The sequence below is a fragment of the Megascapheus bottae genome, chromosome 37 (assembly GCF_031878675.1).
Source record: "Megascapheus bottae isolate mThoBot1 chromosome 37, mThoBot2.hap1, whole genome shotgun sequence".
Lineage (NCBI taxonomy): Eukaryota > Metazoa > Chordata > Mammalia > Rodentia > Geomyidae > Megascapheus > Megascapheus bottae.
This window is the reverse complement of record NC_143545.1, coordinates 4,383,454-4,410,237: the sequence shown is the minus strand read 5'-3', so window position 1 is coordinate 4,410,237 and position 26,784 is coordinate 4,383,454. Positions and strand designations below refer to the sequence as shown.

The 26,784-nt window shown below is 46.1% G+C and overlaps 1 protein-coding gene and 1 pseudogene across 1 annotated transcript; both read right to left on the bottom strand.

The window, feature by feature from the left end:
• LOC150042096 (lysophosphatidic acid receptor 3-like) overlaps nucleotides 1-26,784 on the bottom strand; it is a 181,658-nt pseudogene that overhangs the window by 8,583 nt on the left and 146,291 nt on the right.
• LOC150042106 (C-type lectin domain family 2 member D11-like) lies at nucleotides 2,157-8,908 on the bottom strand. The gene is made up of 7 exons (XM_090325167.1): nucleotides 8,896-8,908; nucleotides 8,672-8,797; nucleotides 8,395-8,576; nucleotides 7,460-7,566; nucleotides 6,220-6,397; nucleotides 3,220-3,336; nucleotides 2,157-2,234 (listed from the first exon to the last, which is right to left on the bottom strand). Exons 1-7 carry the CDS (start codon nucleotides 8,906-8,908, stop codon nucleotides 2,157-2,159), a joined length of 801 nt encoding a protein of 266 aa, XP_090181293.1.

The following is a 26,784-nucleotide window of genomic DNA, read 5'->3' as shown; positions in this document are numbered from 1 at the left end:
GAGGCGGTGGGTGTGAGGGGTAAGGTTTAGAATCAGACACCATAGTGGCCTGAGGGTCATCTTTCTTTCCTACTTCTGGGGGGGCTCTCTGCTCTGTCCCCATTTTCGATAGAAGATGTAGCATTTCTTCTAACTTCTTCTCTATCGTAGCCACCCGGCCCTCCAATGACTCATCATAACTTTCCTCCTTGGTATTCAAACCTGAATTCTGATACTCAATATCTACTGGTTGTTGTTCCCTTTTCAAGATCTCACTTGGACTCTCTTGGGCTGCGGCATATGGCTCAGCCTCAGGTTCTTCAGAAGGGTCCTTTAACTCATAAAGTTCCCTTAATTCAAGATTAAGTTCAGCATCTTCATGTAGAGGATCTATGTATTCACTTACTAAATTCCATACAGTAGCAGCCTCTACTGGGGTCTTTTCGGGGCCATATACATCATACTAATCTAGAATTCTTTTTCCTATCCGCTGCCAGGCTTTTTGGAATTCCTCCTCTATAGACCTCGGGTATGCCTCCTCGAGAAACTGTAGGAAGCTCTGAAGCACCCCTTTTTCCACCCACGTTCCGTGGGCTTCAAATAGGCCTGTTAAGATCGGTAGAAATAACCCATGGCTATTAGCTTGACCCATAATTTTTACTCCTGACTATACTCTCTTAATAGTCCTACGATGTGTTACTCACCACAGGGAGGGGTCCTTCACCTTCGTCCCAGATTTTCAGGTCCCTGTTCAGGCGCCAGATGCCGGGGCCTCCCGGCAGCAAATTGGGGTTCCTGAAATAAGGGGCAGGGACTGGAAAAACTAGAAGAGAGACAAACACATCGGGTCCAGGAGGTCTGCAGCCCAAGCAAAAACTGCCGCCTCGTTTATTCTTAACTCAAAGTTTTTATCCCTTCTCGAGACCAGGGCACTGCCAGGTGTTACATCCAGATGGTTAATCAGGGAACTGTTGGGGGTTACATTCATATGGTGAATCTCAGATCAATTGAACAGGAGAAGGCCAAAAAGCAATAAGACAATCAAGCAATTATCTGATGCAAATCAAAGTACAGTTTGATTCCACTCTTGCTCCCGACATCTCTCAGTAGCTCCAGTAGAATGTCACACCTCCTGCTGGGTGGCCTGCAAATTTCTGCACAGACTGGTTAGAGAAGCTTAACCCAAGGCCTCACTTTGGTGAATTTTTCCAGTGATTTCCTGATTGCTTTTCCTGAGCACACTTGTTTTTGCTTGCACCCCATTGGTTTTCAAGACAGTATAAGGCGAGACCCCAAAATAATTTACCGGGGTGACAACTTTTAGTAACCAGATTTCCTTTGAATGAGGCTAGGATTTTCTAGACAGGTATAGAAGACTTGAACCTGTAAACATTTCTTACAAGTGCAGTTTCCGTTCTTGTACATTTATTACTACTGTTACCCATGCCTCTAATTTATCCTCTTTTTTCCAAAAATGACTCATCCCTTTATCTTAAAGGGGGAGGGGGATTGATGGGCAGAAGATCCATGTTCTGTAACTTTTTCAAGCTGACTCAGGGGTGTTGTTTCTAGGGACCTAAAAGCTTAGCCTATTTTACGAAGGAGTTGCCAGGATTAGATATCAGGAACAACACAACATTTACCAACTGCACAAATCTTTTCTTTGGCTACAACAGTGTAGCTTACTTATTAGCACCCATTTGCAAAGGCATTTTCCTGATTGTCTGGGGAATCTTAGTTTCTGTGACCCTAACTATGCCTAAGTTATCTATATAAGCCAATATACAGATCAATAAGGACACAACCTCAGGTCCACAAACTTTTTTCCAGAATTTGTGGCTGGTGTCAACTCAGAATTTGCTCAGTTTGGGCTTTGAGCAAACATGGGATTCAGGATTGTAAACTACCCACTATTACAGATAACTGACAAGTTCCTGCCCAGTTATGGAGTAAATTGACATGGACAGTAGTAAGGCATGCTCACAAACTATTCTATGACCTCCCGGCTCATTACTTTTGAATGGCCAAGCACGAGTGACTCTAGGAGCTGACACCATCTCTGCCATCCAAGCAGAGGCTTTCTGCATCTGGATGCCTCGTTGCCTACCGTCTCTAGGATTTTAGCTGTTGGTTTTTCTCTCCAATTAAAAACAGTTAACACAAGACAAAACACTTAATCAGACAAATCGCATGCGCATCCAGGCTGTAAACCCGAGGGATTTGGCGTCCCTCCAAAGTGTGGACTCCACGTCCCACTAAGACAGGAACTATCAGACAACAGATGGATGCAACAATGCATCTGTCGTAAGGATAGTCCCCAGTACAGCCTGGATGGAGCTATCAGACAATGAGATGGTCTCAGACTTAACTTCTGCAGAATGGAGGCTGCTTAGAAATAACTCTTTACTGAAGTTCATTAAACTTCAAAATTCATTTAGGCCTCACAGGACCCCGGAGGAGGAGGATTTTTAGGGGTGTGTTTGTTTTACGCTCAACTTCCCTATAACCCTTTAAAGTAGGTAAAAGTTATTTTGTATTTTCCACCCAAACTCCACACAGGACCATGAAAAAGTCTCGTCTATCCACTGCTGCTCACGCCTGTTATCCAGATCCTCAGGAGGCTGGGAGCTGAGTGTGGAGGTTCAAAGCCAGCCTGGGCATGAAAGTATGTGACTCTTATTGTCAACGAACCACCCGAAAACGGGAAGTGGAGCTGTGGCTCTAGAGGTAAACTCATGTCTACAAGTGCTTGACCCTGAGTTCAAACCCCACACCCCCAAAACAAACCAATCCAATCCAACACAAAGTAAATTCTCCACAGCCACCAAATGTGAGCTGAACCTGTCATTTTCTACTAGGACTGGAACTCAGGTCTCTACACGGCTCTGCTCAGAGATTACTCGTGTGTGTGTGTGTGTGTGTGTGTGTGTGTGTTGAGTTTTGCCCCGGTGCTGGAATTTGAACTCAGGACCCTGTTCTCTTGCTTAGTTTCTTTTTTTCCCCCCTCAAGGCAGGTGCTCTGCCACTTTAGCCAAAGCTTCATGTGTGGATTTTTGCTGGTTCACGGGAGATAAGAGTCTCACAGGTTTGTCTACCTTACCTGGCTTTGAACCTCCATCCTCAGATCTCAGCCTCCTGAGTACTGGGGTGACAGACGTGGAACACCCACTGCTCCCTGCTCATTCTAGGGTTTTACACACACACACACACACACACACACACAGACACACACACACGCACACTCAGCTGTGCTAAGGAAGCCTTGGTCTCTGGCCCAGGTGGACTTGGCAGGGAATCAACCGCCCCTGTGTGGGCGCAGGGCGCGGCTGCAGCGTGCAGAGTGACAATGTCCCATTTCTGCAGGAGACCAGGAGAGTGGAGACGCCATGGCCTCTGCTTAGGCCAGAAAGGGTTGAAATCCCCTCCCCTCCGCTCCCTCCCAAGGCCTTTTATTCTGCATGGTTTGCAAGGGAGCTGGAAGAAGCCTAAGAGCAGTGCTGGTGGCTCAGGCTGTCACCCCAGCTACCCAGGGACTGAGATCTGAGGATCACAGTTCAAAGCCAGCCTGGGAACTCCAGGAGACTCTTAGCACCAATGAACCAGCAAAAAATTGTGGCTCGTGTCAGAGCACCCGCCATGGAGAGACACAGTGCCCAGGATAGGCAAACAAACAAAAAGACATAAACCTGAGAAAGTGTTTAAAAAAAAAGACCCACATATAGTGTCTGAAATACAATCACATGCACATTGGCATATGAATTCTATATTATACACATATATTAATATGTTATATATTACATACATACATATATATGTAAACATGTGTGTATATAATATATGTTTTGTTTTTGCTAGTTCTGGGATTTGACTCAGGGTCTGGACACTGTACTAGACCTTTCTCAGGCTAGAACTCTACCACTTGAGCCACAGCGCCACTTCTGGCTTTTTCTGTGTCTGTGGTACTGAGGAATCGAGCCCAGGGCTTCCTGCAAGCTAGACAGGCACTCTACCACTAGGCAACACTTCCAGCCATAATCTAATGTATTTATAAAATATATTATGTATTATAAGTACATTCATACACACACATATGTGCGTGTGTGTGTGTGTGTGTGCTGGTGCAGGGGGACTTGAACTCAGGGCATTATGTAGTCTCATGGTGCCCTACCCTCTGAGCCATGGGTTTAGCGATCTAAAGACCCCCAGCCAGACAGGAAGCTTATCTGAAAATCCCCAGGCAAAAAGTAGCTGTGGCTTCAAGTTAGAATCACGTGGTTCACATTTCACAAAGACCAGCACATAGCTCGGCTTCTGGAATCTGCTCACCTACTTCTGCACCCATTATTTTTGGTAATCTTTAAAATGACAGATCACAGTTCAAAGCCAGCCTGGGCAGGAAAATCTGTGAGACTCGTATCGCCCATGGACCAGCAAAAAGCCAGAAGTGGAGCTGAGGCTCAAATGGTAGAGAGCCTTCTTCAGAAGAACAGCCAACCAACAGCACGAGTCCCTGAGTTCAGGGCCCAGAACAAACAGACACACACACATACACCACACACACACACACACACACACACACACACACACACACACACACACAAGTATATGACCATGGTACAAAAACAGAACTTCTACAATGCCATCCATTTCTACTAAGTCTATGTCTAGGGCTAGATTACATAAGATTCCAAGCTCAGTTATTTAGAATTGTAAAGAAGAATGTCATTTCCCCATGTTAAGTGAGTAGCACAACACACACACACACACACACACACACACACACTATACAGAAAGAGAAAGAGAGAGAGAGAGAGAGAGAGAGAGAGAGAGAGAGAGAGAGAGAGAGAGAGAATAGATGTGTTGCGTTTCTAAGGTAACATGGGGAGAGGAAAGGAATCCTCTGTTGTGCACAGAGGAGGGGGCCCCAAGGAAGACCACCAAGAGCGAGGCGTCCCTCTGCTGCTCACTCATTGCAGTGAGGAGGGAGGAGCTGTTAATCAGGGTTTACGCAGTCTTTTTAAGGGCAAAAACCACAGATTTACACCCACCAAGTGGTCGAGTGAGATAAGGTGGGGCTCAGGGGACTTTCCATGGCGATGGAAACTGATAGAAGTTGAGTCCCCTTCAACTGTCAGAGAGAGTAGTTTTATGGCTTGGGAAACAAATGCTATACGTGTAATCTAATTTTGACACAAAATAGGCGAGTTCCTGGAGCTTATGGACACCTGCACAAACAATGGCTGACTGGGTTTATAAGTTCCTTTCAGATAAGGTGGCTTACTAATTTTTCTTTCCCATTTGTGCAGCCTCTGGGTCCTTGGAGACATTTTCCAATCACGGTTTCTGCCGGGGCCTACCGGCAGCAAATTGGGGTTCCTGAAATAGGGGGCAGGGACTGGAAAAAATAGAAGAGAGACAAACACATCGGGTCCGGGAGGTCTGCAGCCCAGGCAAAAACTGCAGCCCCGTTTATTATCAACTCAAAGCTTATATCCCTTCTTGAGACCAGGGCACTGCCAGGTGTTACATCCAGATGGTTAATCAGGGTACTGTTGGGGGTTACATTCATATGGTAAATCTCAGATCAACTGAACAGGAGAAGGCCAAAAAACAATAAGACAATCAAGCAATTATCTGATGCAAATCAAAGTACAGTTTGATTCCACTCTGGCTCCCAACAGGTTTCTATTCTGCTTGCTGAAGGGGAATAATTTTGAATCTGGGGGTAGTTATTATTCTTTTTTATCCCTTCACCTTCTTCACAATTCCTTGGAAGTAAAGATATGGTGAAAGTAAAAGCAGGAAGTGGGATGAGCTTCAGGTGGGAAATGTGTAAATCTCATCTTCTGGTAGCACAGGCCTTTGACGCCTGGCCGTGTCATGCATGTGTGTCACTGGTGAGTGACTCGTGTTTCCAGTGGGCTCTGACACCCCCTGGCTCCATGAACCCCAGAATAGAGAAGTCACATCTTTGTCCCCTAGTAGCAACGCTAAAGTTGCTGTAAACTTTATTTTATTTGGCAATCCTGGGGCTTGAACTCAGGGCCTGAGCCCTGGCCCTAGCTCAAGACTAGTGCTCTACTAATTAAGCCACAGTGCCTCTGCTGGTTTTCTAGTGTTTCACTGGAGCTGAGACTCTCACAGAATTTCCTGCCCGGGCTGGCTTTGAACCCAGGTCCTCAGATGTTAATCTTTTGCATATCTAGGATTCTAGGCATGAGCTATTAGGATCCTAGCTACAAGCAGACAGTATGTAGAGAAGGAGACACTGGGTAGGAGAGAGCTGGAGGCAGCTGGACACTGGGCGTAGAGGCTTGGTTTGCTGCAGATCCACTTTTTCTCTGCGTAGACCCTGGAGCTGCTAATTCCAACATCATCCAAATAAGCGTATTCCCCAGGGCCCCCTCGAACTTCCACCCTGGAGCCAAGCAGAAACACGTTCAGTATTCACATTTGGCTACATACTTGCTTTCTTTTTTTTCTTTTTGTCAAGTATGCGGTTTGAACTCAGGGCCTGGTCTCTCCCTGAGGTTTTGTGTTCAAGACTAGGCCTGCTCTCCCATTATGAGCCATAGCACCACTTCTGGCTTATTTTTTTTGTGTGTCTGTGGTTCATGGGAGATAAGAGTCTCATGGGTTTTCCTGCCTCGGCTGGTTTTGAACACTGATTCTCAGATTTCAGCCTCCCGTGTAGCTAGGATGACAGGTGAGAGCCACCAGAGCGCAGCTTGTTGCCTGTCTTTTTTTTCCCTCCTTTTATTTATTTATTTTCTTCTTGCCAGTCCTGGGACTTGAACTCAGGGCATGGCACTGTCCCTGAGCTTCTCTGGCTCGAGGATGAAGCTCTACCACTTTAGCCACTGCACCATTTGTATGTATGTGCTAGGAAGAAATTGAACCTAGAGCTTTGTGCATGTTAGGAAAGCACTCCAGCACCAGGCCACAAACCAGCCCGTCTGGAGTTTCAACAGAATAGACCAGCGGTCGTCTCAAATTAGTGATGAGCGCTGATGGCTGAGTTGCGTTTCTTCTCCATTCTCAAAGTCCTGGTGTGAATGCCACCTGTCTGTCCATCACCCGTCCATCCCAGTCACACTAACCACGCATTCATTCATGACCCACGGCCACCTGTGGGCTCCCTAGACGTGACCTCCACTCAGGCTCAACTGTTTCCAAAATGCAGAAAAATAAAACATCATCAGCAACAACAAATCCATGCTGGGTTCCAGGACTCACAGCTGTCATCCAGCTACTCAGGAGGCTGAGATCTGATGATCACAGGTCAAAGCCAGCCCTGGAAGAAAAGTCCATGAGACTCTAATCTCCAATAAACTCTTTAGCAAAAGATAGAAGTGGTGCTGTGGCTCCAGTTGTAGAGCGCTGGCCTTGAGTAAAACCTCAGGAACAAGGGCCCAGGCCCTGAGTTCAAGCCTCAGTCCTTGCCCAAAACAAACAAGCCAAAAGATGGTTGACAACGTACAAGTTGGTGAAGTCTGTGTTGTCTGCCCACTTCCAGCTGTGCTTTGAGGATTCTCTTCTCAGTCCAATCCAATGATCGTACGAATCTTTGTATCTTTTCAGGAAATTCTGTAATAAAACACAGTGAGTTGAAAATGAGAGTCCTTGTCTTTCGGGTGAAGTTTATTTTTCCCTTGTCGCAGGCTGGCTTAGAACTGTTATATCACTTCTCAGCCGCCTGAGAAGCTATATGTGTGTGTGTGTGTGTGTGTGTGTGTGTTCCTGTGTTCGTGGTTACATAAGCGTGCCAATATTGGGCTTGAAGTCAGGGCCTGGCACCTTTCCTGAGTCTTTTTTGTTTGTTTTGTTTTGCCAGTCCTGGGCTTGAGCTCAACGCCTGAGCACTGTCCTTGGACTTTCTCAAGACTAGAGCTCTACCACTTGAGCTTCAGCACCAGGTCTGGCTTTTATTTCTATGTATGTGGTGCCGAGGAATCAAACCTGGGTCTTCGTGCATGCTAGGGAAGCACTCTACCACTAGGCCAAACTTCCGCCCCCCTGAGTCTCTTTTTGCTCAAGGCTAGCACTCTACCACTTGATCCACAGCTCCACTTCCCATCTTTTTGCCATATGTAGTTCTGAGGAATCAAACCCAGGACTTCCTGCATGCTATCAAACTCTTAAAACCAAGCCACCCTGCCAGTCCTGTCCCTGAGCTCTTGTGCTCAAGGCTTTAACACAAATCTCGTTCCACCTTTTTCCTGGGAGGTAAGAGTCTCACCAACTTTCTTGCAGTTTGTCTTGGAACTTCAATCCTCCCATCTGAGCCTCCTGGGTAGCTGGATGACAGCATGAGCTCCTGGCGCCCAACCCTTTAACTTCACACAACCTCTCCAAGTCAGGGTGGGGTGTCTTCAGCATGTCACAGAGAACAGGAACCCCAAAAGCATTTCTTACCAGGTCCTGGATGGTGTCAAAGGTGGCCAGATTGGCTCCTTTGGAGGCACAAAAGTCCTGACTGGACGTCCAGTTCCTTCTGGTCTCAGAAAAATAGAAACACTGATTCCCAAAGCCAATCCACTCTCTTGGACAGGAAGAATACAGGCTGTGCTCTGGAATGCGGCTTTCTGCTTGGTTCACTAAACACACAATGGATTTGCTTTATAATCAGTCTTCTGTTTTCTGTGCCCGTCCCGGGGCCTAAGCCACACATTGGTCATTCAAAGCCACTCACCTGCTAGAATCACCGTTAGCACAACTGTCATCCCAAACAGAACCATAATAGTCAACAGACAGCAGTGGTGTTCGGCCGGCGTGATAGATGATGATATTCCTGTGTATTTTTCCTGGAGCCCCTTCACTGCAAACAGAGAAAGGGGAGGGTTTGAATCCAAGGAAAGCTCTAGAAGGAAAATGATCATAGCGTTCCCGTCTTGTGGCTTGTCCTGGCCCAATTACCACCAAAGGCCATCTTGCAATGGTGGAAAAGGAAAGAATGGAGGAGCTGAGCACTGGAGTCCCCTCCTGTAACCCCAGCTACTCAGGAGCCTGAGATGTGAGGGTGGCAGGCAGGGAAGTCTTCAAGGAGCCGGGAAAAGGGCAGAAGGACAGCTGTGTCTCCAGTGATAGAGCACCAGGCTTGCGAGACAAAGCTAAGGAACAGGGTCCAGGCCCTGAGTTCAAAGCCCAGCTTGACCATATGCTATATGACAGATAGTATAAATATGTCATATGACATACTATTTATGTTCTAGGATACATACACAGTTATGTAACATAGTAGTATATGGTCTATTATAAATATACTGCATAATATAACATGATAATATTACACAGTATATTATACTATTATATATACTTTCTTTTTTGGTATTTCTGGGGCTTGAACTCAGGTCCTGGGCACTGTCCTTGAAGGTTTTCCCTCAAGGCTAGTTAGTGCTCTACCACTTTGATCCACAGCTCCACTGCGGCGAGCTCCTCGACCAGCGAGGAAGAACGACCACCACGAGGATTCTTCTCAAATCATACTTTATTGGAGAGCCTTTTGATTGAAGGGGGAGCAGGAAGCGAAAAGGGCCTGGGCAGGGAAATGCAGCTGCTTATATACAATCAAGGAACCCGGGGTTTTTTGCCATTGGTCGCTCTGTTGCCAGGGCCGTTTTAAAACTCGGGATTGGTCAGGCCTCTGACGTCATACGCGCAGACTCAGTGGAAAGAGCAACCGCTCTGCATTCACATACCAAATAACGAGAACTAAGAGGTTGTTTAGTGGCGGCCGCTCCGGCTCCCCACATCTCCCCCTTTCTTGTTTTGTTGCAGCAAGTCAATATACCTGTTGTGAAGAGAGTAGAGGTGCTGTCCTCCAAAGTAAAACTTGAGGTCCCATTCTAGAGGAGTGACCCAGGCGATCAACTCTGGACCCCTCCCCTTCAGGCCCTCTATCCCCTTTGTGGAGATGGGCTAGGGGCGCAGACCCATATGCTGACGCACATGCTCTCCCTAACCTGTTAAGAGTCAGGAGTGGTACTTTGTCCAACATTTCACAACTCTTGGCTGCCTGTACTCCTATTCCTCGTGCAATAGACTAAGGTCTCGAGGGTGCAAAGGCAGTACAGGGCACTTTTAGTTGGTTTTTAAAGCTGCAAGCCGAATTTTGGGGAGAGTGTCCTTGCTCCAAGGCAGTGAGTGCATGAGCAATTAGTACTCTATCCCTTCTATTGCGAGATCTCATGCGACAGAGAAACCAGAGGCAAAAAATCCACAACAGGCTGCAACAAACACTCCCAGCCCAGCCCACTCCTTAACAAACGACAGGGAAATTTTTACCCAGTCCAAAACTTGTCCTGCTGTTATTGTGATCCTGGTCCTATCAACTAACATAATTTCTGATCTTAATTGAGTGGTTAGATTTTCAAACTAATCAGTCCATTGTCCTAGAAGCATTAGTCACGGGCATTGGTAATGGAAAGGTCTTCATCAGCGCCCACAAAATCCTCTCCTGGGCCATCACTGGATCTGCTAGTATTGCCACCAACATGAAAATAATCTTCATCGTCAGTGCCTTTCTCGGGTTCTCCTTCCACCTTTCGCGTCAATCGCAATGGGACCCAAAGCGGTGTTTCCTGCTCCTGTGGAAAAACACAAACAGCTCCCCCGGATCTCCTTACTACGGGATCCGGTCCGCACCAATTATTTGTAATAACATCCTTCCATTTAACCATCTCAGTTATAATTTTTGGGTTTTGGGCAGCATGTCTATCTGCTGCTGACTTATCATCACTATTTAAAATTAAAAAATTTAAAGTAAAAAGTGCAAGGGAAAGTCTTTCCCTGGGAGATGCTCCTTCCGCAATTCCCCCCTTTTGTTTTTGAAGTATTTCTTTTAATTTTTTGTTGGTTCTTTCCACAATTCCTTGTCCTTGCGGATTGTATGGTAACCCTGTTGTATGGGCTACTTGCATTTGCGCACAAAAGGCGCGGAAACCATGAGAAGTATAGGCAGGGCCATTATCAGTTTTTAAGTGAAGGGGTTTTCCCCAGGCCGCCCAGGCTTCTAAACAATGTACTTTTACATGGGAAACCTTTTCTCCTGCCAAGGGTGTGGCATGTACTATGCCAGAATAGGTATCCACTGAGACATGTAAATATTTTAATTTTCCAAATTCCGCTAAATGAGTAACATCCATTTGCCATAGGGCATTTGGTTTTAAGCCTCTAGGGTTTATCCCCACATTAGGAGAGGGGAGAAAAATCACACAAGACTGACAGGCCTTAACAATATTTCGTGCTTCATGTCTGGTTATATTAAATTTTATTCTAAGAGTATTAGCAGGTACATGATATAACTGATGAAAAGTTTTTGCTGATTCTACAGAATCAATAGCTGTCAAAACCATGGCCCTAATTGCCTGATCTACCTGGGCATTAGCCTTGGCCATGGGACCTGGCAACAAGGTATGAGCTCTCATGTGTCCTATATAAAAGGGATTCTTTCTTGCCAAAATAAGGGATTGAATCTGTAATAATATGTTAGAAACCATGCTGGCCTGCCTAATTGAGGCGGCGACTTCAAGAGAATTAACAGCATTAACAACATATTGTGAATCAGAAAAAAGATTAAAGGGCTCTTCAAATCTTTTAAACACCTCTAGAACCACCAGGCACTCCGTGACCTGGGGAACATCCGGTCGAAAATATAACACGACTGGATTTTGACCTTCCACCACAAAGGCACCCTGGCCAGTTTTTGACCCATCAGTATAAATAGTCAAGGCTGTAGCCAAAGGCTTCTTAGAGGTAATAATGGGAAAATAAACCAAATTTCTCTCTACAAAGGCAAGCAGGGGATGCTTGGGATAATGGTTATCAATAACATTGGGAAAGGCACATAATAAAATCGCCCATATATCCACAGTGGCAGCCAAAGTTTCCACCTGATCCCTGGTATAGGGAATCAAGATCTCCAAAAACGCGCTCCGCTGTTTCGAGCACACGGGCCACAAAATCGGAGAATGGCTCCGTGACAGCTTGAGTAACTTTGGTGAGGCTGCCAGTGACCTGGCCTTTGTTTGGGATTGCCCTCCAGGACTTGTAAAAAACCTCATTTATTTGCTTATAAACATCCCAGGGGAAATTTGTCTGATCGGCAGCCCATTGTCCTTGCCCTAGGAGCATGTCCACAGTCCACTCGGGCCGCCCTTCTTGTACATTTACTCTATATTGAGCCTGAGCTCTGTCCATAACTATAGACCTGAACTCAAGGAACTGTCCATAATCGAGGCATGTCCGCGCGACCTCATACCAATCATTAGGTGTCATAGCATTAACAGTTAGTCTTCTAAGCAAGGCAGTGGTATAACTGGCCGCAACTCCATAATTACGTACTGCCTCCATCAAATCCTTTAACTGTTTATAGGAGACTGGTTCAAAGGTCCTCTCCTGGGTAACTGGGTTCTCAAAAACTGGGAACGCAGCCGCCAGGCGGGACCACGTGCTTCCTTTTATGAAATGACTTTTTCCCGCCGCCACAGGATAAGGCGGGGGCGCAGAGGGCATGATTCTCTCTTGCTCATTTCCTTTAGACTCTCCGGCCAGAAGAGGTCGTTGAACTCCATACCTATCCTCCTCATACCTAGCAGCCGCCTCCTCCAAGCCTTCTCCCTCTTTCGGGTCCTGTTCCTCATCTGAATTGTTAGTCACTTCCTCATCTGAGCTGCTTAACTCCTCATTTGAATCGTTTAGCTCCTCATCTCTAGACTCCCTTATTTGTAAATGTTGAAACCTGTCTAGATCCGGGTAAGACTGCCCTGGGGGCGGCTCCATTGTTCTTATGCCTTGGTCCTCCTTATCTCCCTCCTGCACAGTATCTTGAAAGGGTGCGTCCACCCTCTGTTCTTTGACATAACATCTCCTTTCTTTATTTTCTTTCCCTTTTCTTTTTGGCCTACCCTTTTCCTCCCCATTTGATTCTGCCTCGGAGAGACTATCCTGGTGCTTCGTCAATGTCCTACTGGCTTTCTTAACAATCTGTGAGTTCCCGCAACGCAGACAAATACAATAAAAACACACCAGCAGCACACACAAAGGAAGGACAACAGCAAGCATCCAGAATTGTACCCAAAAAAACAGCATACCTGGGGATCTCAGCTGATCAGGCTGATTCTTACCGACGTCTCCTCTCCGTATGTCGAGTTCTGAATCCTCCTCGGCCCCTCGCTTGTTGTCCTGTCTTCCTAAGGTCCCGGGTTTCCGGCACCAGTTGCGGCGAGCTCCTCGACCAGCGAGGAAGAACGACCACCACGAGGATTCTTCTCAAATCATACTTTATTGGAGAGCCTTTTGATTGAAGGGAGAGCAGGAAGCAAAAAGGGCCTGGGCAGGGAAATGCAGCTGCTTATATACATTCAAGGAACCCGGGGTTTTTTTGCCATTGGTCGCTCTGTTGCCAGGGCCGTTTTAAAACTCGGGATTGGTCAGGCCTCTGACGTCATATGCGCAGACTCAGTGGAAAGAGCAACCGCTCTGCATTCACATACCAAATAACGAGAACTAAGAGGTTGTTTAGTGGCGGCCGCTCCGGCTCCCCACAATAAATAGTGCTGCAATGAACATCATTGTGCTAGTGGCTTTGCTATGTCCTTGTTTCTGGATGATTGGGTAAATTCCAAGTAGTGGAATTGCTGGGGCATAGGGGAGCTCTATGTTTAGTCTTTTGAGGAACTGCCATACTGCTTTCCATAGTGGTTGAACGAGTTTGCACTCCCACCAACACTGTAGTAGTGATCCCTCCTGGCCACATCCCCTCCAGCATCTGTTGTTAGTAGATTTCTTGATCCTGGCCATTCTAACTGGAGTGAGGTGGAATCTTAGAATTGTTTTGATTTGCATTTCTTTTATGACCAGAGATGTTGAGCATTTCTTCATGTGTCTATAGGCCATTCTTGTTTCTTCTTCAGAGAAGACTCTCTTTAAGTCTTTGGCCCATCTTTTAATAGGATGTTTGTTTCTTTGGAGATTAGTTTTGGAGTGATTCAATTTTTTGAGCTGTTGATATATTCTAGATATGAGGCCTTTGTCCATTGTAGGGTTGGTGAAGATCTTCTCCCACTCTGTAGGCTTCCTGATTAGTTTACTAGCTATGTCCTTTGCCACACAGAAGCTCTGCAGTTTAATGCAGTCCCACTTATCCAGCCTTTCTCTGATTTGCTGTGTTCTTGGTCCTTATTGAGAAAGTTTCGACCTGTGCCAAGGAGGCCTAGTGTGTCTCCTATTCCTTCATGTAAAGTTTTCAGTGTGTTGGCTTTTACCTCGAGGTCTTTGATCCATTTGGAGTTAATTCTAGTGCAGGGTGACAAAGAAGGATCCAACTTTAGTTTTCTGCAGGTGAAGATAAGCTTCTTTTTTAACTCAGGGTGCAATCTTTCCAGGAAGCTTGGAAAGCAACACCAGCCGTAATTAAAGCAAAGATAAAGCACCTGGCCTTGCATAACATTGAAGCCAGAACCCCTGCCTTTACCCTAAACACCCCAACAGCCAAGGAGCTGTGTGTCTCTGGGATATTTATACATCTCTGACTCTCTCTGTCTCTGTCTCTGTCTCTCTATCTCCCCATATGAGAGCACCCACATTCTTAGAGTGTGCCACTGCCCTTCTGTCTGCCTTTTGTCTGCCTTTTGTCTATTTGTCTCACTCTTGCCAAGTTTTCCTACCAATGTGACTTGTCCAGAATTTCAAATTCTGCCACCTACGTCAAGGACCCTAAGTGAACAGTTCCTGTATTTTAAATGCAAGCTTCACTAAACCCTCGCCTCCATCTGATGACAAGGTCCTGAGTTCAAATCGTGCTACAGTAAAAGAAAACAAAAGGCAGGCTGGGAGGTTGGCCTAGTGGTAGAGTGCTCGCCTAGCCTGCATGAAGACTCTGGGTTCGATCCCTCAGTGCTACAAACATAAAAAAAGCCTCAAGTGGTGCTATGACTCAAGTGGTTGCTCACTAGCCTTGAAAAATTCCAAGGACAGTGCTCAGGCCCTGAGTTCAAGCCCCAGAACTGGAGAAAAACAGCCAGCGTGGTGGCTCATGTCTGTAACCCTAGTTATACCCAAGATTGAGATCTGAGGATGGCAGTTCAAATTCAGCTTGGACAGGAAAAAAAGTCCAGGAGACTTTTAGCTCAACTTAACAAATAAACAAACAAAGAGGGAACAGCTTTGAACAAAAAGCTCAGGAGTCAGGCACGGTGGCTCGAGGCTGTTATCCTAGTAATAAGGAAGCTGAGATGTGAGGATCACAGTTCAAGCTCAGCCTGGGCACTAAAGCCCATGAGAATCTTATCTCCAATTAACCACTAGAAACCCAGAAGTGGTACTGTGGCTCAAGTGGTAGAGCACCAGTCTTGAGTCAAAGAGCTCAGGGACAGTGCTCAGGCCCAGAGTTCAAGACCCACAAAGAACCATCTACCCCCTCCCCCACCAAGACAAAAAAAAGCTCAGAAACAGCCATGAAGCCCTGAGTTCAAACTGCAGGGCCTACACACACACACACACACACACACACACACACACACACACACACACACACGCTCCTGGCCCCCGAAACACATTTGACCTTGGAGTTTTTGGTGGGTTTCTGTGATGTGGCCCCCCCTCCCCCGTACTGGTCCTGAATTTAGAGTCTGGGTTTTGTTTTTCTGGTTTGGGGGATTTTTTTTGGGGGGTGGAGGGGGCTTCTCTCAAGGCCAGCACTCTGCCACTTGAGCCGTGGTACCACTTCTGCTGGTTTTGTTGTTGTTGTTGTTTTGGATTTAGTGATTCAGTGGTGATGACTGACAGTCTCGTGGACTTTCCTGCCCAGGCCTGGTTTCAAACCCAGATCCTCCGATCCCAGCCTCCTGAGCAGCTGGGACGACAGGTGTGAGCCACCAGCGCCAGGCTTGGCTGTTTTAAGTCACTCACTCTCGATTCCCGCAGCCGCACAGCGCACTCTTTCATTGTCATCTGTCAGCCCACCAGGGGGCTGAAAACCCTCTTGGCTGGACCCCCGACTCTGGCTGAGAAATGGGGTGAAATGGTTGACATGTCAGCCTCTGTAGCATTTCTCTCTTGCCTTCTGATTTCTGGGAAGAGGAAAGTGAAAGCTAAGAAACCAACAGGAAAGCAGCCAAAATTCTGCCCTTAGGAGTTCCCTGGCTTCAATTCAAATCCCATGTTAAAATTAACCCCAGGGTTCTGGGAAGGCCTCAGCCCATCCGCCCTGCCCCTCCTTATGTAACACTTTCTCCCTCCTCTGTGAGGCTTGAACTCTTCATCTCAAGGGTAGGGTGGGAGGATTCCTGTCCTTGAGCCAAGCCCCTCGTCCTGTTTTTCTAGGTGAATTGTTCATCTGAGGGCTGCTCTGGTCAAATCTGCCTTTTCCATATTACACTCCCTTCCTCTGGCAACTGGGGCTTCATCCAGGGGTGTCAGAAAGAGAAGGGAGGTGGACAGGGGCTGGTAGAGGCTTTCTTTGGTGACTCCAAGACAAAGGAGTGTGGGAGAGAGAGTCAGGGAATAAATAAAGAGGGTGTGGCACACTGCAGGTGCTTGTTTGGTTTCTTTCTCCAGGCCTTCCTCCATCCTGTCTTTGCCCCGCCCCCCCAGATCAGAGCTCCCATCCCAGGAACTGCTTCACTCTGCCTCCCCGCCCCTCCCCTCCCACCCCAACACCAAACACAAAGCCTAAAGTTCCCTGTGGCTTTGGTCAGGAGGATGGATCTGAACCCACAGCATCTGGATTTCTCTTCCAGAGAAAATCTAGGACCTTGTCCAAAACCTGAACATGTGTCTAACTGCCACCACTCTAGGTTTCACCTACATCATAAAAGTGAGAGGGGGGGAGTAGGGAAGGAGAGGGAGAGGGAGGGAGACTAACTGGGCTTCTGGGGCCAGGATAAAGGCTGGGCTTTGCTGAGGCTTCCATTCCTGTGTTTCTGGCCATGGCAAGAGCCTTTCTCTCCAGGACTTCTTCAGCCATCTTCAAAACCAAGAAGAAAACAGATGAACCCACCCTGCCTCCATAGCACCTGCTCACCTAGCCAGGCCTGGCCCTGAGCCACAGGACTCCTGAGCACACCTCTGCACACAAGCCCCCCCCCCCCAGCCTGGGTCACTCTGCAGGCTTGCCTCACCCCTGCCCTCCAATCCCCCATGAAACCTGACCCATGTCTGCCTTTCTCTGCTGCCTTTATGAGCCTCTGTGTGTGTGTGTGTGTGTGTGTGTGTGTGTGTGTGTGTGTGTGTGTGCTAGAGCTTGAATTTTAGGGCCTGGCTGCTGCTCCTGAGCATTTTTGCTCAAGGCTGGTGCTCTACCACTTGAGCCACAGCACCACTTCTGGATTTTTGCTGGTTCATGGATTCCTGCCCAGGCGGGTTTTAGAATCCTGAAGCTCAGATCGTCTGAGTAGCTGGGATTACAGGTGTGAGTCCCAGCACCTGGCACTACATGCAGACACACGTGGCTGTGAGGCAGGAGCCCCACCTGATAATGAACTTGAGTCTGCCAGGATGCAGCCAGAAGCTACCACCTGCCCCAAATGCAGATCAGCAGGGCGCCCCCTTCTCTCAAGGTTATGGATCCCAGAAAAAAAAAAAAAACACCTGCTGTGAGGAGAGCAAAGACAACAACACCTACTTTACATAATGTTGAAGCCAGACTCTCCTGCCTTTACCACAGAAATACCCAACACCCCCAAGAAGTCCTGTGTCTGTCTGTATTTCCCTGTGAGAACACCCCAACACTGCCACAGCCTGCCCACACCTTTCTATGTGTCAGTTTTGGGGTCTGCTTACCTGCAAGTTTACTTCATCAAACCCTGCCATGTTTTCTTACCATGGTGACTTGTCCAGAAATTCCTCATTGTGCCACCGAAGTCAACCACCCTCCGAGAAGAGTTCCTACATTTAAAAAGGAAAACTTCAGGGGCTGGGAGTTTGGCCCAGTGGTAGAGTGCTTGCCTAGCATGCACAAAGACCCAAGTTCGATTCCTCAGTACCACACACATAGAAAAAGCTGGAAGTGGTGCTATGGTTCAAGTGGTAGAGCTCTAACCTTGAGAAAGTCCAAAGACAGTGTTCAGGCCCTGAGTTCAAGCCCCAGGACTGGCCAAGAAAAAAGGAAAACTTAACTAAACCTCGCTTATCCAGTAGCCTTCCTGGAGTTTGTAGGTTTTGGCAGCTAGAGTTTGGGGCTCAACACCCCACTTTGGAAGTGCCTTAAAAGTTGGGGGGTCACCCACTGTCCCAGACCCCTTTTTTATTTCTAGTGATTCTTACTTTTTTCTATGTCTTCTATATCCTTATTTTTTTAATTTTTTCTTTTATTCAGTTTTCCCCAGGAAGCCTTTGGTTTTCAAGCAACCCCAGTAGTTGTGCCACAGAGTTTCAACCCCCCATTTTGCCCTCATCAGATATGGGGGTGTGGGAGGGGGGTCCCCTTAGCTCTGGCCCCATAGGAGACCTCAGGTCCAGCCCAACTCTAACCACAAGTGACTGTCAGTACTAAGTTTCATTTCTTGGGGAGGAAGTTGTAGAGATCTGACTATATAACAACCCATCTTAGGCAAACAAGTAGTCACCTAGAAGCCTTCCTTCCTGGGAACAATCTGTTAGAACAGGTTATCTGCCCCCACCCCTGCCTCGCCCAACCCCAGAACTTGGGGAGTCAGGAAACCTGCCTCCTGGTCTGGGAGCCTAGAAGAGAAGCTGTATTTACTCCTTTCTTCAATTAATTTTTGCCCCAGACTAAACCAGGACCTTTTTTTTTTTTTTTTGTACAGAGCAGCTATTCTGCATACTACGGTAGAGGGACAGTTATTCTGCACAATACGGTTAATTTTTTTTAATAGCAGTGTAGCCATTGGAGTGCTGGTGAACTATCACCATTGTTCTTAGAAACAACTAAAAATGGAATTTCACAGACTTTCAGAATACAGGCAACTGTGAGCACTAGAGAAGTCCCCATTGCCACGTGTTATTTTTTACTTCCCTTAAAAAAGTTGTGCACCAGGGTATTTCTTTGCAATTCATGCAGTATGTCATGTGTCCTATCTTTGTTAAAGAGACCAAAACTGGCAACTCCTCTTGTAATGGTGTAAACGAGTTAGCTTTATTAGTTCCAAAGTTCAGTACTGTCAATATTATTTACAATGCCAACATTATTCTGAAAGATCCCAGGTCAGAACCATAGTGCTGTCATCTTAAAGTTTAACTCATGCTTTTGCTAACTGAGGAACTGTGGCCAGTTGGTCATAGATTAAGGGAGCCAGCAAGAAATTTGTCCACTCACACCTCAAAGCAGTGATGCTGTGAGGTGCTGGGGAGAGGCTGACAGTCAGAGTTTACACAGACCTTTCAAAGGCAAATGTCACAGATTCACACCCATCAGGTGGTCGGAAGAGATGAGATGGGGATGGGGAGCTTCCCAGGCTGGTGGAAACTGACGGGAAGTTCTCACGACTCCGGGTCCCATTCAACCGTCAGAGAATAGTTTTATAGTTTGGGAAATAGATGTTATACGATGCTATACGTACCGTCTAATTTTGACACCAAATAGGCTAGTTCCTGGAGCTTACGGACACCTGTGTAAACGATGGTTGACTAGGGCTCAGAAGTTCCTGTTTGTGCCGCCACTGGGTCCTTGGAAATTTTTTATTCTGCTTACTGATGGGGAATGGTTTTGGGTCTGGGGGTAGTTATTTTTCATCTCTATACCCTGGGCAGCTTACATGGACAACAAGACGGTTGCTGCTTCAGAATGGGGGCACTTTTTAATAGTTTGTAAGCACGCCTTACTAATACCTGTATCTCTCATAACTGGGCAGGAACTTGTGTAAAACCCGACCCTGCCCCTTCCCCATGGTAGTAGTTTTTACAAGCTTAGCCCACGTCCTGCTTGTTCTGTTTTCTGTAACGTCCCGTTTGCTCTGCTATCTGTAATCAACAACTAGCCGGCAGTAGCGCCATCCAGGCCTTGAAAGGAGCTAATTCTATAACAGGACAAGGGTCATTTTCCCCAGGACCTCAGGCCCATTGGAATGTGCTACTCAGCACGAAGACCCTGCTAGCCCACATTGTTAAGGAGCAGACTTCTGTGCCTGACCAAGCTGTTTCTGGCCTCTGCACAAATTGTTTAAACCCCGCCATGTAACACTTTCCCTGGGAGGTTGCTTGGAAGACCCCTCCTCCTCCTCGAGGCCTGGGATTAGGGCAAAGGGCAACTGCCCATGGCCTGTTATCTAAATCTTGCAGCTAACTAACATCCTGGGCCACCTTGAAAAGAATAAACAACTAAACAACATGTGTTAACTAAATTAGGGTTGTTTTCCCATACCAGGGGCCGGAGATGTGTAACTCAGCACCTACACTCTATTGTACTCTATCTGAATGATAATTGGTCAAAATGTATAATTTGTTTCACAAGGGTTGGCTGCCTGCGTGCAGACCTGGTTGTAATACTTTAAACTTATTGGCTGTAAAAGCGCGAACTCTGTTGTAACGGACTGCAGGACTGTATAAAAAGTCACTCCCGAGACAGATCGAGGCTCTCAGCCACTGACCCGAACCTCACGGATCTCGAGGTCACGTGTACCTGAGAAGCCCGAGCATATGCCCGAATAAAACCCTCTTGCCTATTGCATCCAGTGGTCCCTGTGTGCGTCCTTGGGTGCGGGTCTCCGCGGGTCTTTCAATTCTAACGACTAAAGCTAAACGTTTTCCAACTAGCCCTACCATAAAACTCTGCAGCCATATAACTTGGTTTGAATTGGTCCTAGTTCTGCTTCTTTCTTGGAAACCTGGGAAACAGGTCAGGAGACAGGTCAGAAGCCATTTGGTGACAGGAGTTGCCTCTTGGGGGCTTCAGGTGAGAACTGGACAAGCAAGTTCAGTCATTTAATCGCTACAGGCCAGGCTGCACGAAATCATAGAAGCGTAGAACAATTCAGACTTTTTCTGGTTACTTTCTGAAAATACCTAGCCATACACAACCAGCATCTTACAAGTGTGAGTCCAAGAGCAAAACAGATTCAGATCAAGTGATAATTCAAACCAAATTTAACAAGTATGTCTGATAGGGGCTAGCTGGAAAACTTTTAGCTTCAATCCATAGAATAATATGGGCACTACAAACAATATTGGTAATATTAAAAAATTGGAACAAATTAAAACGATAACCCCATTTCATTTTCCCCCTTTTTTGTCAGACATCACATCTTTGATGTTTGGGGGTCTTCAATTAGAGGCAAATATTGACAACACAAGACCATGAGGGTTTTTTTTGTTTTTTTTTATTAAAGAATTTATTAACATTGATTTTTACATCACATTTCAAATGACATGTTTAACAAACGAGTGTTCAAGAAGGGACTCTCTATATATAATCACTGGCACTTAGATTTTAGAACATAATTAAAATTAGGCGAGGGTTTATATGCCATAGATACATCTTAATCTATGTAATAAAACATTATGTCTATAGTCATTTTATGACTATGTAGTTGTGTTTATATTTCCAGTTCCATGTCCATATCACTGGGTAGGCAAATACTGAGTCCTCGCTCTTGTACTCTTTGGATCTAATAGCCACATATTAAGGATACCATGTGCCTTTTGTTTCTTTGGTCTTGTCTCACTCAACATGATTCGCTCTAGATTCCTCCATTTCCCCACTAATGCCATTATTTTATCTTGTCTATTGGCTATGTAGAATTCCATTGTGTATATATATCACATTTTCTGTATCCATTCGTCTGCAGTAGGGCATCTGGGTTGTTTCCATCGCCTGGCTATTGTGAATAGTGCAGAGATGAACATGGCTGAGCAGGTGTCTTTATAATATCCTGGGTTACGATGTTCAGGATAGATGCCCAGAAGTGGTATGACAGGATCATAGAGAAGGTCAATTTTTAGTTTTTTAAGAAAACTCCACACTGCTTTCCAGAGTGGCCGAACTAGTTTACAATCCCACCAGCAGTGCAGTAGGATTCCTTTTTCTCCACAACCCCACCAGCAACTGTCATTGTCTGAGCTCAAAATCTTGGTCATTCTTGTTGGGGTAAGGTGGTATCTTAGGGTTGTTTTTATTTGCATTTCCTTTATGACCATGGATGATGAACATTTTCTCATATGTTTTTCTGCCATTTTAATCTCTTCTTTTGCTAAGTCTCTCTTTAGTTCCCTTGCCCATTTAGTGAATGGTTTGTTGGGTTTGCGGGCGGGTGGGGGCATTAGTTTCTTGAGTTCCCTGTAGATACTGGACATTAAGCATTTGTCTGATGTATTATAGGTAAATATCTTTTTCCAGTTGTTTGGCTGTCTTTCTACGTTAGTGGCTATGCTTTTATCTGTGCAGAAACTTTTTATTTTTAGGTAGTCCCATTTATGGAGTCTCTCTCAAACTTGTTGTGACCCTGGGATTCTGTTCAGGAATCTTTTGCCTGTGCCTGTGAGTTCCAGTGTCTCTCCTACTCTATCATGTAGCAGTTTCACTGTTTCCGGTCTGACGTTGAGGTCTTTGATCCACTTTGAGTTAATGCTTGTGCATGGCGAAAGGCTAGGGTCAAGTTTTAGTTTTCTGCATGTGGCTAGCCAGTTTTGCCAACACCAATAATTGAATAAATTGTGTTTGTTCCACTGTGTATCTTTGGCTCCTTTGTCAAATACAAGTTGCCTATAGGTATGTGGTTCTGTTTCTGGGTCTTCTATTCTGTTCCATTTGCCCCGGCCTGTAGGGTGAGTCAACTAGAGCTCGAGGAGGAGCAGACCTGAATGAGAGAGACAAACAGACACGAGAAAGGAGACCAAGACAGTATTCTGATCAAGATCTCAATCTTTATTTTTGCACAGCAGAATATATACGTTTAGCAAAAGGGTGATTGACGCAAGCAGGTTGCCTAGTGATATTGCTTAGTAACCATCTCTATACAACATGTACCTGAAACAAACCTGGGGAGGGGGTCAGGAGTTGGTCAAAGTGTTCTGCCAAACAGGATACATAAATCAAGTTCTTTTTGCTTAACAGAATATTGAAGTTGGGTCATCATGGAAGGGGTAGTAGAAACAATAAGCGATTCTTTCAAATTACAGACAGAGTCTTACAGTTACTAAGGTCTTTCAGTTTACAGAAACTTATAGTTTCTGGATGTCATAGTAACAGCTATTTGGTTCCCAGCACCATTGATCTTCTGGTCTGTTTTTGTGCCAATACCATGCGGTTTTTGTTACTATGGCTCTGTAGTAGAGTTTGAAGTCTGGTGTTGTAATACCACCAGCATCCTACCACTATCCCTATTCACAGATGACATGATCCTCTACTTGAGTGACCCCAGAAGCTCCACTCCCAAACTCCTAGAATGAATAAACTACTTTAGCAAAGAGGCAGGATACAAAATTAACCTTCAGAAGTCAGACGCCTAGGCCGGGAGTTTGGCCTAGTGGTTAAAGTGCTTGCCTAGCATGCATGAAGACCCGGGTTCGATTCCTCGGTACCACATATAGAAAAAAGCTGGAAGTGGTGCTGAGGCTCAAGTGGTAGAGCTTTAGCCTTGAGAAAGTCCAAGGACAGTGCTCAGGTCCTGAGCTCTAGCCCAGGACTGGCAAAATAAAAAAGTCAGAAGCCTTCTTGTACACCAACAATACACAAACAGAAGGCCAAATCAAGAAAATGATCCCATCCACAATAGCCCCCAAAAGAATAAAATACTTAGGAATTAACTTAAGCAAAGATGTAAAGAAATTATTTAATGAAAAGTATAAAAGCCTTACGAAAGAAATTAAAGAGGACGCTAGGAAATGGAAAGACATCCCATGCTCATGGCTAGGGAGAACCAACATAGTGAAAATGGCTCTACTGCCAAAATTGATATACAAATTCAATGCAATCCCCATCAAAATCCCAAAAACATTCTTTACTGAAATAGAAGATAAAATCCAAAGATTCATATCGACCAAGAAAAGACCTAGAATAGCCAAGACAATCCCAGGCAAAAAGACCATGAGTTTTACAGAATTACTGTGGCCCTGGATATAGCAAATAGTGTGCCAGTGACTCAGAGTTCAACAGTAATTCATTCCTAAAGAGCAGCATCAAGACACGGACCAGGGCTGGAAGCACCAGGCTTCTCCTATAATTATAGAGGCGCCTTCTTTTAGAAAGAGCAGGTCTAGTCCTCTGCCATGTTGCAGGGCTACCTCAGCTTGGAATCTACCCACCTTTAAAGCGGTGAACAGAGCTTTGGAGAAAGAGGGAAGTCTCGCCTAGCTTGTGGCATGCACTAGGACACAGGCCTCTGCATACTGGAAAGTGAAAATGTCTACAGCCAGGCAGGCGGGGAGGCCTGAAGTCCAAGAGAACCAAGCATTTTCTAGCTCTGGCTGAGTTTTGTTAATAAGCCTGTGCATTGTATTCACCTTCGCCACTTCTTGAGAAGGGTGACCGCCCTCGGGGGCTGAAACTACTGGCTTCAGTAGAAAGTTCTAATTCCTTCTTTTTCTTGGGAAGAGGTTGGCTGCTGGGCTAACGCTGATCCTCATTCTGTTTCCCGTATTTCTCATTCTCAGACTGATGGGGTTTATTATTATTATTATTATTATTATTATTATTATTATTATTATTATTATTATCAACTCTCAGCCCTCCCTCAACCCCAAACGAATTCCATAAGAGCATTGGGATGGTTCTGACAGGCTGATCTTTAGTGGATTTCTTGGATCACACTGAGGTGTCCATTTGCCCGAGAGTGTGAAAGTCCAGGATCCTCCCCCACTGTGCTCAGCTGGGAGTGGAGAATCCAGCAGCTCTTTCCACCACCTTCACAGAGGCTGGGCTGAGAATCCCAGCTGAGCCCAAACTGGGCTCGGGTGTGGGGCTCTGGTGACAGCGAATACACACTTGGGTGCCAGGGCACTGGAAACCTGACGTTGACCGTGTCTCAAAGTCAATTTGTAAGGCCTGCAAGGTCTGGAGTCAGTCGTGGTCAGCAAGCTCACCTAGCTCAGCTTCCCAGTTTTAGGGGACAGCTAAGAGCTCCTTCAGATGCCTCCTCCTGGATCTGTGTCTGGACATGGGGGATAATAGGCCTGGGGTCAACCATTGTCACCAGAGCTGGGCACCCAGCATTCTTTGGCTCCCAGTTCTGCACCCAATAAGACCCCCACCATTGGGAAATAGGCATCAAAGCATCGCCAGCCTTCAGGTGGATGTAAAGGAAAGTTCCACCTCAGTGTTACCAACCCTGAGCCTGTTTATACCATAGCTAACGCAATTCCATACCAACTCGACTTGTAACTTCCATTCTGAAGACACACTCAAACTTCCTGGGATTTGTCTTCCTCCCTTTGCCTCTGGGGTGGTCTGGGTAAGTGAAGGGGCAGCAGAGACCATTCCCTCTTCTGGGCTTAAACACCTGCACGAAAGTGATTGTGCCTGTGCAGTTGAACCTGCAGATGGTGATGGAATCACAGTCTCCACAAGCTGTACGTATTTCTCTTCTCCTGTCTATAAAAAAACCCCAATTTGCTTAAGTTTCAGTTAAGCTTCTCAAGTCCCAACCAGGGGTTTGCCCCGGAGTGGACCCTAATACACTTTCCTTTGTCTCCACATTCCCCTCTTTCTCAAACCCTTAAACCAACATCTCAAGACAATCCGTACTTCTCAGATGCTTTCTTATCCAGAGGAGACCATTTTTCTGCTTCCTCAGTTCCTTTCCCTAGGTTTTCATGACTAGCCTCCCTCTTTCTTTTACATTTCCCATAATCCTCACTTGCACTCAGCATCTCTCCCCTCCAGGCTTTTCAGCACTGGGTGGAGAATTCCCCTCCCCCAGCCAGAGGCACCAGCACAGCTGCAAAACCTACTTAGGTTCAACTCCTTCCTCCCGTCCCTCCTCACAGGAAATCATACTATTGGTTTCTCTGGAAGAGAGCTGAATGTGTGCCTGAGCCTTTTCCTCCTGTGACGTAAGGTGTCTCCAGAAATTACAGTTGACCCAGACGACTAGAAACTATAATCAAGACTTTGAACTTAGCACAGAAAAGAATGTTCCACAATCAAGGTCTTCCTTCTAGTAGAATCAAAGCCCTGCAGGGTGGTGGAAGCAGGCAGGAAATGGTGGGTTGCCACAGCCTTGTTTCTCAGCAGAGCCCATGGAATGTCACACCTCCTACTGAGTTGCCTGCAAATTTCTGCCCACACTGGTTAAAGAAGCTGAACCTAAGGCCTGACTTTGGTGGAATCTCCCAGTGATTACCTCCTTGCTTCCCTGAGTACACTGGCTTCTGCAGGCTGGCACCCCAATGGTTTGGAAGACAATATAAAGCTGAGACCTTAAAGTAAATTACCAGGGGAACAACTTTGAGGAAGCAATTTAAAAAAAAAAATCAGGCTAGGATTTTCTGGGTAGGCATAGGAGATTTGGAGCTGTAACCTTTCCACACAAGTGCAATCTTCCTCTTGCACACTTGCTTATTACCACTGTTTCCATGCCTCTTTAATTTATCCTGCCTCGTTTCTGAAGATAATTTTGATCCCTTGATCTTCAGGGGTTTATGGGAGTATTTCCATCTTCTATAACTTCTTCAAGTTGATTCAGGTGCATTGACTCCATTCTTAGCCAGGGACCCTAAAAGCTTAGCCTATTTTACCAAGAGGGTTGCCAAGATTAGAGATCATAGCAATATTTTCCACCAAGCTGGAGATCATACACACCATTTACCATCTGCCCAGGCCTTTTCTTCAGCTACCATGGTGCAGCTTGCTTAGCACTTGTTTGCAAAGGCATTTTCTTGATTGCCTGGGGAACTTGATCTCTGTGACTCTAA

Coding starts and splice junctions, on each gene's coding strand:
- LOC150042106 (XM_090325167.1), bottom strand. Junction 6,398..7,459: donor AACACAGACTTCACCAACTT/GTACGTTGTCAA, acceptor GCTTGGCTCCAG/GGTGGAAGTTCGAGGGGGCC. Junction 3,337..6,219: donor TCTCTACATACTGTCTGCTT/GTAGCTAGGATC, acceptor GGTCTCCTGCAG/AAATGGGACATTGTCACTCT.